Genomic DNA, 15,533 nt, shown 5'->3' with positions numbered 1-15,533 from the left:
AAACAACTGAAGTGACAAAACAATTTCCTTCTGAACACATGCATTGTACATGTAGTTCAGGGGACAACTTGCGAATATAATAATTATAACGCTTCTGAATTTTTATTTTTTCCACACGTACATGTACATGTATAATTGTATAGCGTGAGGTTCTGAATCTATGCTTTTGCTGTAGCTCTACATTGCATAAGTAGCCTGTATTTGACATTTTGACATTTTTCTATTTTTCTCTGTACATTACCCATGATGAGAACTTGGGGGAACGGAAACGTTCGGTTAATAAATTGGCTTACTTGACTCTGTGGATTGCGTCGGTGCTGACACCTTTCTCTCGAAATTGGACACGCCTCCAATATTTTCTTTTTTATTACCGTTTACCATTGTTTATGACTCGTATTCCCTGATGTGGACCAATGCCATGGCAACGGTGGATTGTCCAGGGAGTTTCCCTGCCCTGGTACATGTACCTCCATGGCCCATGGTGTGGACTTAGAGGGGAAGTATACCCTAAAATCAAATTTTCACCAGTTGTAGTCTTCGGGGTGCTGAGTCGAATGGTCTTGGTCCGAGGAAGCTGAGACGCTCCCTTCCTACTTGAATCCCAATCGAACTCGCGCACTTCCACCGAAACTGGGTGACTGCGCCCTACTAGATGGGGATTTGTATGCAAAATCTCACTAAAAGCGCCATTTCGTTCTTATAAAAGCACCGATGACCGCGATTGGCCCATATGTTGTAGTCTTTTGGACGCTGAGTCGACTGGTTTTGGTCCGAAAAGGCTGCGATGCAGCGTTCCTCCTTTATTCCCAATCGAACATGGTTGAACAAGCGGTCACGTGCTCCTGCGTACACCAGTCACCTGGTCACCGTGCCTGCAGGGTACAACTTACTAGCCTGTTTGACCTTTTTTGGGTGCAGTCCTGTCACTCGAGTTGCACCTTGGTGTGAAAGTTGTCGCCTGCTGGCTTGGTGACCAGGTGATTTGGGCACCCAGGAGCACGTGACCGCTTGTTCAACCATGTTCGATTGGGAATAAAGGAGGAACGCTGCATCGCAGCCTTTTCGGACCAAAACCAGTCGACTCAGCGTCTAAAAGACTACAACATATGGGCCAATCGCGGTCATCGGTGCTTTTATAAGAACGAAATGGCGCTTTTAGTGAGATTTTGCATACAAATCCCTATCTAGTAGGGCGCAGTCACCCAGTTTCGGTGGAAGTGCGCGAGTTCGATTGGGATTCAAGTAGGAAGGGAGCGTCTCAGCTTCCTCGGACCAAGACCATTCGACTCAGCACCCCGAAGACTACAACTGGTGAAAATTTGATTTTAGGGTATACTTCCCCTTTAAGTCTAAACAAGAATAAAGTCTATTTGTATTTTTTGTATTTTATTATTTTTTTTAAAGGATTTCCCAAAGGCTTTGGGCCTGTCGAGGGGATCTCCTGCAAGAAGAATGAAATGACAACTTTATGTGGAGGGAGCAGTTAATCGAGGATAGGCAAATAGATCGAGGCATACAAAAAAAGGAGTTGGGATACCGTCAGTGTAATGAATATATCGGCGAAAATGCTGATAGAGCGAATGCTTGGATTCGGGGAGGCTGGTTATAGAGGTAAGAGAAGGCGGTAGGCAATTCCATAGCATTGCAGCTTTGTTGGAAAAGAGGGAAGAAAAACGCACACCGTGATAATTGATGATATGTTTGCTTGGTCTTCTTGGACTTGAAGACAGTGAAAGGTGAAAATGTTGGAGGTGTTCTGGAGATATTATGTATAAGTAAGAGTAAGAGTAACAAGAGCTGATACTTGTCTGCGAAAGTGCAGCAATGTCCGGCGGAGTAACAGCACAATCAGCGCGTGCATGCAGGGTAGCTGTAGTGTAGGCTGCTCGAAAAGCAGAACCAATAAAAACTGAACCATACAACATTATGGCAAGCACTTCCTTGAACTCTGCTCCATTCCTAGTAGATCCTTTCTCCAGCTTGTCTCGTGTCGTCAAGTTGCCCATCTATCTGCTTTTGTTTCGCTTTGTAGTGTAAAGAGCATTTTAAACGTTAGGGTTCCCTATAACAAGACGGCAACGTCTGAGGGCCTTTCCTATCAAAACAAATACAATTTATTTCTCAGCGTAGTACCCACCAGCTGGACAATGTTCTTCGATGCACGAGAGCACTCACACGACATACATGTACAGTCATGTACATGTACATACTAAAATCTGCGGGCGTTGTCCGCCAAGGGCTAAGGATAGCATTATATACTGGCACTTTTGCTACCCACTACTACTTGTAGGCACTAGGGGTAAGCGGATTATGCCGGCATAATTTTTGGCATAATCAGGTCCTTTTTGAGAAGGAGCATAAAATGGCATCCGAAAAACAAGGGCAGATGTAGCCTGACCAGTACCATGAGTATTATTAGTGCCTAGTAGACTACCAACAAGTAAGTTACCAAGGTAGCGACAATCTGCTGCTCGCTCCGATCCGCACACTGTATGACACAATGCCATACTGTAGTCCAGTACTGCACATGACAATTAAATTTTGTGCTTTATGTACAATGTCATGTGCATGTACATCAATTAGTTAGTTTAGTTTTAGTTTTATTCCAAGCTGGGGTAGCCAATGACCACTTAAACTCTGCGTGGTGATTGCAGGGTTTTATTATCGCCAACCACGGCTAGTGGCACGCCGGATGAGTGTGTCTGTGTGTGTGTGTGGGGGGGGGGGGGGGGGGGCTCTCTTTAGTCACAAGTGCCCTCTAGCTCCTGCAGCAACTGTAAGAGGCCACTTCAGGTCAGGGCGCAGAGCAGACTCAGTATGTTTGGAAACACTGTGCCTCTGGATAATGGTGCATAAATTACATTACTGTGTCATGTATCTTCTGATCTGGTGAAGAAACAACACACTCGTTTAATACTTCGAAGTACAATGACCAATACCGTAAATTAGCCATTGATTTCGCAACCATCTTCCCCACGTGACGAGCACGCCTGTTTGTTTGTCATGGAAGCTTCCAACAATCCAAGGCCACACGCCAAAGAATGTGCTTTTAATTTAAGCACATTAAAATACATAACCTACTCGTCAGAAGGGGAGAAGACAACAGAATACTTAGTATACAATAACAAAACTGGCAGCAAGCCGGAGAGTATGGGGCTGCAAAGCACGTCTGTGCTGGTGAGGCAAGCCCACAACCGACCTATGGTCTCAGCGTTAACGTGGACTTGCGCACTATAGTACGAAGTTGGTGATTTAGTGCGATAAAAGATAAGAGAAGGTGAGGTAGAATGGAGGAGAGAGAGAGAGAGAGAGAGAGAGAGAGAGAGAGAGAGAGAGAGAGAGAGAGAGAGAGAGAGAGAGAGAGAGAGAGAGAGAGGGGGGGGGGGGGGGGGAGAGGGAACACTGAAGAAGAAGAGAGAGAAATTCAAAGGTAGTTCATAATTATTATGGTTGTGAACATGATGCATTACTTGGGGGGGGGGGGGGAGTGGGGGGGGGAGTGGGGGGAGAGGGGGGGGGGGGAGGGGGAGCTTCAAGATGGAAATAGTTCTTAGAGGGAGTCTAAAAAGTCATCCACAGTAGTACGTGTGAAGCAGCTCTGCCCCCCCCCCCCCCCCGTCATATCGTGCACTAGCTGCACTGGGAAATTGTTATCTTCCTGTCATTGGCGAAGAAGCTTCCTTTTGAATGATTTCAAGAGGGGCAGTGCACTTCCGCTCGATCGGGCGCAAGCTGAATGCGTCTACCATACATGGTCTACCTCAATCAGCTGATCACAGTGATCAGGCTCAAGGATCTAGGAACGACATTACCATGACGTCGTTGACTCAGATCGGTAGAAAAACCTAGAATGTCAGTCTTGTCAAATCCCAATCCCGATCCTGTCTACATGGTCTATGTTACATGTCATGTACATGCAGAGTGCAGACCTACCGTAACCGTACTTGACATCGACGTCATCGTAGGTTGCGTGGCCAACGATACGATCGAGTCGTAGATCTACTCGTAGTATGCCGTAGATCTACCTACCGTATTACCGTAGATCTGCTCATGAATCGGATCTGCATGAGCTCCACGTTCCGGTACGGTAGATCTACGCATGCACTTGAGCAAGCTCACGCGATATCTGTACGGGACACGCGGAAGCGGCAGTGGACGGCACGAGAGACGAACATTTTTGTAGCTGTTTCTTGAATCTTCTTTCTCCAACAAAATAATTCAAAAATCAGTCTTGTTCATCCAGGCCGAATGCTGTTCTCTGGTTTTTAGAATGTCTGCCACCTCAGAGAGCGTCAATGGAGGAGTACCGTCATCCCGCTCTGATGGGAGCATCGGTTCGAGCGAGAGCCCAGAGGTGGACCTTAGTAGCTTGGAGTTTCGTCTTCAGCAGTTTCGTAAACATACTGTGGACACAGTCAATGAGGAACTAAAGGATGTCACCAAGGACATGTTGAATGAAGTATCTCGCACCATGAAGGGACTGACCTCCGTCGACAATGATCGTGCACATGGACAGAAGGTGTTTCGCGCTCGTGATTCGGTGTTAACGTATCTGCTGCAGTCAACTCACATCCAAACACTCTACAATATTTTTGTGGCAATTCTGATAATTTTCGCAGTGAATACGGTGATCAGTGATTACTTAGAGCACGGCCGATTAGTGCTGAACTTCTCCATGCTACTGTGGGCGTTCGAGCAGATGCCAATCGTCATCACCACTTGGATTGTGATGAAATCGACAACGTTGGCCGTCTATCCTCTCTTCTTGGGCTATGTGGACATCAGAGGTTCCGCTCGGGGCACCAACCGCAGGCTAGTTGACGGTGCGTATCTGTCGGGCTATATATTCTTTCTCGGCGTGTTCTTGGTCGGCCCGGTGTTCATCATTGCCCGTAATCAAATCCCGCCCGGCTCGGCTCTGATCATCCTGTGTGAGCAGGTGCGTATGATCATGAAGATTCACTCGTTTATCCGCGAGACCGTACCGCGCGTGCTGATGTTCTCGCGGGAGAGCAAGGCCAACGCCAACGTCCACGACGTTCTGCCGGGCTTCTCTCAGTACTTGTACTTCCTGTTCTGCCCTACGCTGCTGTACCGTGATAACTACCCGCGCACCGAGCATACACGCTGGACCTACGTCATCTCCAATATGGGGCAGGTGGCCGGGTGCCTGTTGTACGTCTACTACATCTTTGTGCGCTTCTGCGTGCCGGTGTTCAGCGAGACGGGCCGTCAGCCGTGGAACACGCGCACGTTCATCCTGGGCGTGATGAACTGCATGCTACCGTCCACCATGGTGTTCGTGCTGGGCTTCTTCTCCATCCTGCACTCGTGGCTGAACGCTTTTGCTGAGATGATGGGATTTGCCGACCGCATGTTCTACAAGGACTGGTGGAACTGCCGCAGCTGGGCCGACTACTATCGTAAGTGGAATGTCGTCGTGCACGACTGGCTGCATGCGTACGTCTATAACGACGTGCAGATGTGCGTGCCCGAGACGTACAAGAAGAATCGCCTGGTGGCCATGTTCACCGTCTTCATTGTCAGCGCCTTTGTCCACGAGTACATCATCGCTGCCACGTTTGGATTCTTCTTTCCCGTCCTCCTCCTCATGTTTGGCGGCATCGGCGTGTCGTTTGTCTTCCTGACGCATCAGCGGCAGTCGCGAATCTGGAACATCTTCATGTGGGTGATGCTGTTCTTCGGCAATGGCCTCCTGATGTGCCTGTACAGCATCGAGTTCTACTCTCGTCAGAACTGTGCCGACAAGATGGAGACCTGGCTGGACATCCTCATACCCAACATGCTAACCTGCGATTCGTGGCCGGATGTCTCGTAACCAGCCGAGCGCTAGCGTGGGCCAGGGAGGCTGGCAATCAGAGCCACTTGTTGTAAGTGCGCCTGTGTGTGTGTGTGTGTGTGTGTGTGTGTGTGTGTGTGTGTGTGTGTGTGTCTGCTCCGTTGATAAACATTCGTAACAACCCTGTCCCTTTTCTTCCACTCTTCCACTCTGACACAATATTGGCGTCGGGAAGATCCAGCGTTAACCTTCAAGTATGCTAGCATTACTAGAAGGTAACAACGTATCGTTGTCTCACCACAGTCCACACCCACCGTGCCTACCGTGCATACAGTGCTATTCTCCGGTAATGCTGCATTGTCAGCACTATGCAGTCCTTCCTGCTATGTGCAGTGGACATACACCGCTATTCTCTGCCCGTACACTATATGCACTGAGTCGTTGATGCACGGTTGTGCCAGCTTCACCACTCCTGACCCTGCCGTTGTCGCCATAACCCCCGACACGTTACACTATCACCCATTCACAAATACCCATCGTCAGCCTTTAGTTGATTCCTCCACCGTTCAGTGAGATGTAGCAGACCATCGGTTGTGTGTTCAACCACGGTGTGTGCTTGGCAATTTGCCATTCAGTCAGGCCGCCATACTCTAACTGACCTGACCTGCCCTATTTTTGATACGTTGCTTTTAAAAGGATTAAATTTTTTACCGGCCGTGTTTGAGATGTGCCTATACCTGTAAACTGGTTTATCCAGGTAATAGTGTTTATTCGCCGAGGTCCTCGCTAGTGAGGATGCTGCTGGAGCTGTGAGTGCTCATACGTGCTCAGTTGTCTCTTCGTTGCCTTTGTGCAGTGCGAGTTTATATATTTTAGAAAGGTGCAACGCTCCCTTTTCTTTTTTACCGTTGTAGTGATCCGTGCAGCCAGGCTGACGAACAGCCTAGCGCAATTAGTCTCTTTTGTTTTAGCATCCATCCATCCATCTGTCTCTCTCTCTCTCTCTCTGTCTCTCTCTCTCTGTCTCTCTCTCTCTCTCTCTCTGTCTCTCTCTGTCTCTCTCTGTCTCTCTCTCTCTCTCTCTCTCTCTCTCTCTCTCTCTCTCTCTCTCTCTCTCTCTCTCTCTCTCTCTCTTCCTCTCTCTGTCTCTCTCTTTGTCTCTCTTTGTCTCTCTCTGTCTCTCTCTTCCTCCAGAGTTCTCTTCTGGTGCCTCACGTCTCACGTAGTATTTTCATTTTACTAGTCTTCTTTATTATGTATTGTGTGTGTGTGTTTTAACGCTGGAGTCGTGCACACTCTCTTGATGCGGACAAAGACTGCCTGTGTGTTGTAGTCGCTTGTGTGAGTATGTGTTTGAAAGCTGTCTATATGAGTTCAGTACTACAGTTTTCACTAAGGCCCAAAGCGAGCAGTTGTAATCTGCTCCGTGGCACTCAACCATGACCTATTTTCCAATGTCTACTTTGTTAGTTATTTTTAGCCAAAAATATTGACTGCATAAGTTTACGAATTGTTTCGAATGTGTTTCGAATGTTCTCAAGGTGTGGTTTTATGAAACTCCGGCATGGTCTTGCCAAGCTGTGTGTCTGCGAATGCGTGCAAGCATATGCATACCGGTAGTTTCGTTATAGGGATGGGGTGTGTGTGTGTGTGTGTGTGTGTGCGCGCGCGCGCGTGTGTGTGTGTGAGCAAGTGTGTGTGTGTGTGTGTGTGTGTGTACGTGTGTACGTGCGTGCATGAGTGCATGTGTGTTTGGAATTTTGGAAGGGGCCGGTGGGATGCCGGTATAATTATTATGTACGCGTGCATGTTAGGTACTGCAAGTAAAGTTGCACTCACTGAAATCCGACCTACAGTGCGAAACTGGCGCCCTGGACCAGTTCCTATTACATCAATATGTGCATCTGTACGTCCAGGCTCGTTCGTACGACTTCCAGGGCGTTGAGGTCCGTGCAAGTTGACGGCGCCAAATGTGGAATTTTGCTGGAGTTTCACCAAGTGCGACTGTACATTATGTGTGTGTGTGTGCGTGTGTGGTGTGCGTGCGCACGCACAAGCAAGTTCGTGGATACACACATGTGCATGCACGCTGCGCGAGCGTCGTACCCTCACCAGCCCTTACCCCTACACACACCAAAGCCCACTCCAAAAATAATCAACCACTAGTCACTAGTCCTGAGCAGTGCTGGACATCAGGAACATGGTAGTCTACTACGAGCGTGTCAGCTGTCATCTAACTGGAGGTGTGCGTTCTCTATTCGGACACATCGTCATTCTGCTCTTTTTTTTAAACCACTTTGAAGTAAAGTAGTTGGTTTCATAGGAAGTAGTTCTTAGAGCTGACCTACTCTTTCCCATAACAATATCGAACTCAAAGAATAGAAAAAAGGATCAGGGAACTATAAGTTACGCTATAATGTCCACTAACACCACCAGTTAATAAACAATATCGATCTCGTTTATCAATCAGTCATGACAACATTTCGGCAAAATTGCCCTCAGGTATACAATGGTATGCAAGCTTTCAAAGCAGTAGTCATTATACATGCAAAAGGGATTTGAATTATATATTTGTAGTGGTGGCGATTTCAGCAATGCATTAATGATTTGTTAGGAAAGGGTTTCACAAATTACTAATTTAAAAAATCTTCCTGTTTCAACATAAAAAGTACTGCAGGTATTATAATAAGCAAATATCACATGTCCAATCATAGGGGCTCAACGTGTGCTATCTGAAATGTTTTACTGCTAACTATATCCAGTCCCTCAACCAGTGAATATTGCTAACTATAATTTCAAAAAATAGCATTCGCTGCATCAAGTAGACAGAGCAGAGTGGGGTCTCAAAAAACGTCTCAACACAGTCGTCATGAACTACCGTCGGAACAACACGGTACGATTCGTACTTTGGTAGTATTATAGAGTCTTTGTATCACGCAAAAGCTGCCAGCATAGGCGGCAACGGTGAAGGCTGAGCACAGGCATGTATATCTCGGTTAGTAAGTGTGCTCGATCTCTGATCAAGGAGGGTGGACGCTCCAGTACGCCACACTAACTCAAACCCACCAGTGGCAGAGAGCTTGAGAACGGAGTAGTTGGCTCGGTTGGTGACAGTCCACAGGGGAGGAATCATGTCAGCGCTGCGAGTGAACCAGCACTGGTCCGTGGACTCCTCGTCACTGGCAGAACCTCATCTGCAGGTCTCTGTGCATATTCTGTGATGCCTGCAGCGGACTCCCGACTGTGTATGCTTGCTCGGGTATGCCAGCAGTCCGCTGCTGGGCAGCTAGGAATGGTGACTTTCGCGAGAGGCGGTGTGTCAGCTGGTCAAAGCGTGGTCGCAGTCGATGGTCCGGGTGCCTGAGGGATGGCAGGAAATGAAGGGTATATTGCTAAGTTCACTCTCACGACATGGCACATACGTTAACGTGAAATCATAGACTTGCGATAGGTGGCTCGCCTTTGCACATGGGACAGCCAACCAGACGCATTGTGGGAAGATTTTCACTCGGGCACTTCATACAAGTAGCAGGTTTCTGATGGAGGGTTAGACGGCTGACTGTGTAAGGGGGGGGGGGAAGGGGGGGGGGAAGGGGGGGGGGGAAGGGGGGGGGGGGGAAGGGGGGGGGGAAGGGGGGAAGGGGGAATTGCACAGTCTACTACGTGATTGTAGACTGTGAAGTATTGTCGTGCAACCAACCTGGACAAAGCAGTAGCCACATCAACAGTGGCATACCCAACTCAGGATTACCCTAAGATCATTCTAGTCCAACGGTCTTACGGTCTGCTGACTGGTAAGATGGTGCAGAGCAGTGATGGTACACACAAGTAGGTATGATTTGGCCCAACCCAAGGGTATGGTTCGCCCAACCGCAAAGGGTATGATTCAACCCTACCCCAAGAGTACGGTTCAACCCTGCCCCAAGCGTATGGTTCAATTTTGCCCCAGGTGTACGGTTCAGCCCTGCCCCACGGGTATTGTCAAGTCTTGCTCCAAGGATATGGTTCAGCCCAGCCCCAAGGGTAGTGTTAGGTCGTGCCCCAGGTGTACCGTTCAGCCCTGCCCAGGTGTATGGTTCAGCCCTGTCCCAGCGGGTCAATGCTTCTGTCCTGCCCCAAGGGTATGGTTCGCCCTTCCCCAAGGGTATTGTTCACCCTGCCCCAAGGGTATGGCCCGGTTCACCCTGCCCCTAGGGTATTGTTCAGCCCTGCCCCTAGGGTATTGTTCAGCCCTGCCCTAAAGGGGCTATGATTCTTCCCTGACCGAAGGGTGTATATGATGAGCAACAGGGGAGTAAAACCCACATTCTTTAAAACAATTCCCACGCAGCCGTGTCATCTTCCTAGGTTCAAAAAATCACATGTCACAGATACAAGTAATGTTACTTGACGGGCACTGTAAAGTAACACACAAAGTATAATTGATGACTAGCTTACCAACAGTCCAGCATGACTTTGTATAGTTCTGCATTCACACCAGGTGGTGGAGGCAGTCGCCTGCGCTCTTCAGACACAAACGATATCACCTGCGTGCAAGCATCATCCAGGAAAATGGGCATGCGTGTGTGTGTGTGTGTGCGTGTGTGTGTGTGTGTGTGTGTGTGTGTGTTTGTGTGTGTGTGTGTGTGTGAGAGAGAGAGAGAGAGAGAGAGAGAGAGAGAGAGAGAGAGAGAGAGAGAGAAGGAAAGAGACCGGAGGGTGTGAGAGATGGAGAGAAAGGTAATGAGACACAACAGTTTCACGCGTCATAAGTGGAACGGCTAGATGTGACCTGTGTTGCAAGTTATGCTTGTCGACGACTTGGACAAAACCCACAGAGCGCAAGCACAGACACCATGCACCGACCCAATGACTGCAAGTAGCAAGTACTGACCTGCTGTGGCTGCATGCCAAAGTATGGCTTCTTGCCCAGCGTGAAGATCTCGTAGAGCACTATGCCATAGCTCCACACATCACTGGATAGTGAGTACTTGCGATATAGCATAGCCTGCAGATGCACAGGCCCAGCACATTATCAACACAACACGGGCAACGTGAATAAGACAGCTTTAGTCCACAAGACGCACACATGCACACGCATTCAGCATGATAATCATCCCAACACGGACACTCGACTGCATGATGCTAGGTTCACCATGCCGTAAAGAACCGGCAATGGAAGATTAGAGTGACTGGAAATCACCGACTAACTTGCACAAATACAGACCGGCTATATGTGCTCTAGGTCATACCAGTGCACCTGAGCAGTTGTCAAATTATCACTTTCCCGTATGTCACGTGATTGTCGCCTTGGAGTCGACCTATGACAGATCAAATTGCGTGGGCTGGAAAGTGTGGTCCTGCCTGCTGAAAGGTGATGGAACTGGATCCACTGCCTGTCACCAAGTGACGACGGGCAGGAACGGATTCCACTGCACGTCGTCACTTGACGACGGGCAGGAACGGAATCCACTGCGCTCATTGGCTCACGAACTTGCACACGGGAAACACGTTCCAGTCACTCATACTCGGCCAGTACCGCTGTTCATCCAGCCCTTGCCGCTATCGCGGCGCGGGCTGGATTCCGCGGTACTGGCCTCGTACTCGTGCAGGAACCTGTACATCTTTAATGTCTCAGAGAGTCTGGTACCATTTTAACGTTACGATCAGGTATAACCTTTTTTTTATTTGTCAACATATCTACTGTATTTCCCTGAATATAAGTCCCACCTTTTTAGACTAAAGGCCAAAGGTAAAAAAGGGGGTGCGACTTACAATCGAACAAGACTTACTACGGCAGTGAATATTTCAAAACATGATCGCTCAAACCTGAAAATGGAGGAGCGCCTTATAATCGAGTGCGACTTATAATCGGGGAAATACGGTAGTACAGTGATCAGGCATGGTGATGGCCTGGCACAAGTCAAATTCCTAAGCTGGTTGTGTTTCTCAACACAATTGTATAGTGGTAACACGAATGTGCAAACTTTAATCTTTTTTTGCTACAATTCTGCTCAGTGCTGCTGAATAAATTTGAAGGAGTGCTTCAAGTTTGCACCTTACACCACTTCACAGCCCAGTGTTGACAGGGTCTGGGGCTGCACAGCGCTGCTCGGCGTGGCATTCACTCATACTTCAAGTATGATTGGATTTTGTTGAGCAGCACTGCACTACAATCCAACCCCTGCCGGCATGATGGGCTTTAGTACTGGGAAGTGAAATCCAATATCACAAATTCAACAGCTCCGGGGACACTGCAGAGGCCTGACGCTACCAATGTTGGGATGTGCAGTGAACATGCCTATGCTTAAGCCATGAATTTGGATTTCACATAACACATGCCAGTGAGGGCACTGTAATAGATGTACTGCATTCCCAACACGTTCGGGCCTGGTTTAAATCTGGCTTCGGAAAATTTATGTTTCACTGCTATCAGGTTCGGCTTCACTTTCTCTGTGCTGCGCTGATGAGTCCACAAAGGACGAAACAGTTCTATCTGCAGATTGAGTACTTCGAAGTAGTTGTAATAGATGTATTTATACTATGACCATACAATACTCACTATTCGTATTTCCCGCTCCTTCACCATAGCAATGAGAGCCAATCAAGTATAGAAGAGTGCATGCTCCAGTGGTCCTCTAGTTCTAGTCTTAGTTCTTGTCTACTCTCGTCTAAATACTTCTTCCATAATCAATACTATAAAACCCCTGTGTTCTGGAACTGTGAGGGGACTGCGTTTAGCCGGGAGCTAACAGCACTATATTGCCAACATTTCACTGAGCACTGCCGCACCTTCATAAGCAGGGCCAGCCGCCTGGGCAGCTCGAAAAGATGCTCACCAAGTAGCAGAGCAGTACACACAGACACAGGGGACAACAGGCTCTCTGGCTGTAACTGGAAGATCCCTGAGCTGGGCGATCCCCATACAACACAACTGTACTGTGATGAGGAGTCTCACCACAATAGCACTAATCCAGTAGGATAGAGTAAGTGGGACCAACGAATCTCAGCCAATCATATAATTTGCCCTGCAGACAATTTTGGCTCAATTATCGCACTTCCCTCTGCTTTGGTTTTTATGCAAAATTTGGATCTTTCCTGGTGTGACCCGTTCTGTGTTCCACCCAGGTCCTGTGTAATGTAATACTAATAATAATGGTACTCGTAGCCTCGTTATTGGTGGTAACCTATGACTGGCTGATTTGTATGCATTTACCTCAGGTGCAGTCCACTTGTACGGCACCTTGCCACCATGTGATTCATAGTAGGTATCATCTGCTAGATTGCGTGACATTCCAAAATCACCAATCTGGAAGCACAATAAATGAAGATAGACAGAGAGACAGAGACAGACAGAATGAGATAGATGGACACAGGGAGGGAGGCAAGAAAGGTAGGCAGACAGACAGACAGACACACACACACACACACACACACACACACACACACACACACACACACACACACACACACATGGACACACACACACACACACACCTCACCTCAGACCTGCCCATCGCGGAAGCGATGATAGCGAACAGCTATGTTAGACATAGCAACTTGTGCTGGGATTACACCATTCAACAGCTTGCAAGGCTGATGAATTGACCGCCACTAATTTTAGCCTGGTATCCACCACACAGCTGATTGAAGTGGCTTTTTCTGGCCAGTGAATCCCTATTTTTCATTTTTTTCATTTTTCCATTTTTCATTCATTTTTTTACACACACACGCCACACCACATACTCCGGCATACACTGGCTGTTGGTAACCACCCAGGAGAATGAAAGAAGAGCTACAAGTAGGAGAATGAGAAAGAGAAGAAAGACGTGTGCGACCACAATCGTCGGGAATTGAACCCGCAACCTCTCGATTGGAAATCGACTGCACATACCACTGCACCATATGGGACACACACACACACACACACACACCAAACAACAGACAATAAACAACAGACAATAAAAGTATGGATACATCCAAAACTGAGTGATATACACCAGGCCGCATAGGACATACCACATAGAGATGATTGAGGAGGGGAAAGCAGGCAGAGATCACTTTGCTCAGTTACTCAGACCTGTGACAAGGAAAGGGTGGGGGGGGGGGGCGATATTGGCAACACATCGAAAACAAATACCATGTCAGTCATAGTTACTGCTATGAACACATTTTCAAATCTTCTGACAAATGTTCCCTTTGTAGCACTAACCTTGCACACATGTGAACTGTCCAGGAGAATGTTACGAGCAGCTAAATCCTGCAGCAGACACAATGGAGACACATCCAGAACATGAACTCCGTGTGTAAGAAATAAGTACACTAAAACTGCTATAACCGGACGCCCTTGCTGCAGCGGAAACTCTCCTGATATGACAGGATTCCGCTTGATCCGGGGAAGCATGTTCAATCTACAGCACATTGGTGCATGAACATTTGTCCCGCAAATACAGGAATTACAGTAAACTTTGCACATAACGACACTCGGCGGGGAATCAGAAAAGTGGCCTTATTCGTGGAGTGTCCTTATACCCGAAGGCTCATTGTATGTATTACAGTTAGATGGGACTTTGCTCTGGGCACGGAAATTCCGTCGTTATCCGCGAATTGTCGTAATAAGTTGTTAACAGTGAAGTTGACTGTAGTGATTAAGATCAAATGCGCACTCATATCACCAACATGATTCATGGTTTAGTGTTGTACGTCTTGCGAATACTTTCAAGTAATTGAAAGTTCTTGAAGCTATGTATATTCGTTAAACCTGCATCCAGGAATGTACAGAGAGTGTAGTAGAACACCACTGTACATGCTTGAACCATCAAACCAGTGACAAGGTCATTACTGACCAGTACATCAGTGCTACTGTCATGACTGCTTCATCGGTGATACTGTCATAACTCAGTACCGTAAGTCAACAAATATTCTGCGCATATTTATTTTCGACTATTTTCGGCCTGGTCATGTTTGGCCGAAAATTTGTTTTGCAAGGTTCAGTGTGACAGTGTATACCATGGTATACAGGCAGCAGTACAGGCCGAAACTTTGACGCGGCCGACAAGGATTCTAGCCCTGGGGAGCCGACATGTGAATGGGCCGAATATTTGTAGACTTAGAGTATTACATCAGTGATACAGTCATAACTCCCTGTTACACATCATTGATACTGTCCTAACATCATGACTGGCTGTAGGTACTTACTCTGTGTATGAACTGGCGCTTGGCAAGGTAGGACATGCCTCTGGCTATTTCAATGGACATCTGCAACAGATGCCCAGGCACTGAAGACTCCAACGTCACACCCGATCTAAAACACAGCATAGAACGCATACCACGCATATAGCCACGCACGAACACGGACACACACACACGCACAACACAGCAAGCACCCAGGCATACATTGCCACACAAATACAAACACAGATGCACGCACACCCGCACACACAAAAGAGAACAGGTCACAATCATTATTCCGGGGCTTTTGCTGCAAAACACAACCAACGTCAAACATAACAACACTGTGAGTAGAACACACATTCGTACACGCACACCTCCCCCCCCCCCCCCCACACAAACACATGCCCTCTCCCCCCCCCCCCCACGCACACACAAACACACGCCCCCCCCCCAAACTGACGCACCCCCCCCTCCCCCCCCCAAACTGACCCAACCCCCTCCCCCATGCACCACCCCAGCCCACTCCATCAAATGGACACAGTGGAGTGTGCGCACTGTTTTACAGGACTTTTACCTGGGC

General features: G+C 47.9%; 2 protein-coding genes across 2 annotated transcripts; one reads left to right on the top strand and one right to left on the bottom strand.

The window, feature by feature from the left end:
- Positions 1-4,270: 4,270 nt before the first annotated feature.
- On the top strand, positions 4,271-5,839 carry LOC135824230 (sterol O-acyltransferase 1-like). The gene has a single exon (XM_065336961.1). The coding sequence runs from the start codon at positions 4,271-4,273 to the stop codon at positions 5,837-5,839; it is 1,569 nt and encodes a 522-aa protein (XP_065193033.1).
- Positions 5,840-8,173: 2,334 nt separating this feature from the next.
- On the bottom strand, positions 8,174-15,083 carry LOC135824813 (ephrin type-A receptor 4a-like; the record flags this gene model as incomplete). Its single annotated transcript, XM_065337525.1, is given in 6 exon segments — positions 8,174-9,160; positions 10,238-10,326; positions 10,674-10,787; positions 12,996-13,088; positions 13,992-14,039; positions 14,978-15,083. Coding segments are annotated over 6 exon segments (634 nt in total), but the record flags the coding sequence as incomplete, so codon positions are not given.
- Positions 15,084-15,533: the final 450 nt, after the last annotated feature.

This window comes from Sycon ciliatum, chromosome 9, assembly GCF_964019385.1.
Source record: "Sycon ciliatum chromosome 9, ocSycCili1.1, whole genome shotgun sequence".
In the NCBI taxonomy this organism is placed as follows: domain Eukaryota; kingdom Metazoa; phylum Porifera; class Calcarea; order Leucosolenida; family Sycettidae; genus Sycon; species Sycon ciliatum.
Note: the sequence above shows the minus strand (reverse complement) of the source record. Positions and strands in the feature narration are given on the sequence as shown.

Excerpts from the sequence above, each read along its gene's own strand:
- LOC135824230 (XM_065336961.1), top strand. The coding sequence starts at position 4,271 with ATGTCTGCCACCTCAGAGAGCGTCAATGGAGGAGTACCGTCATCCCGC.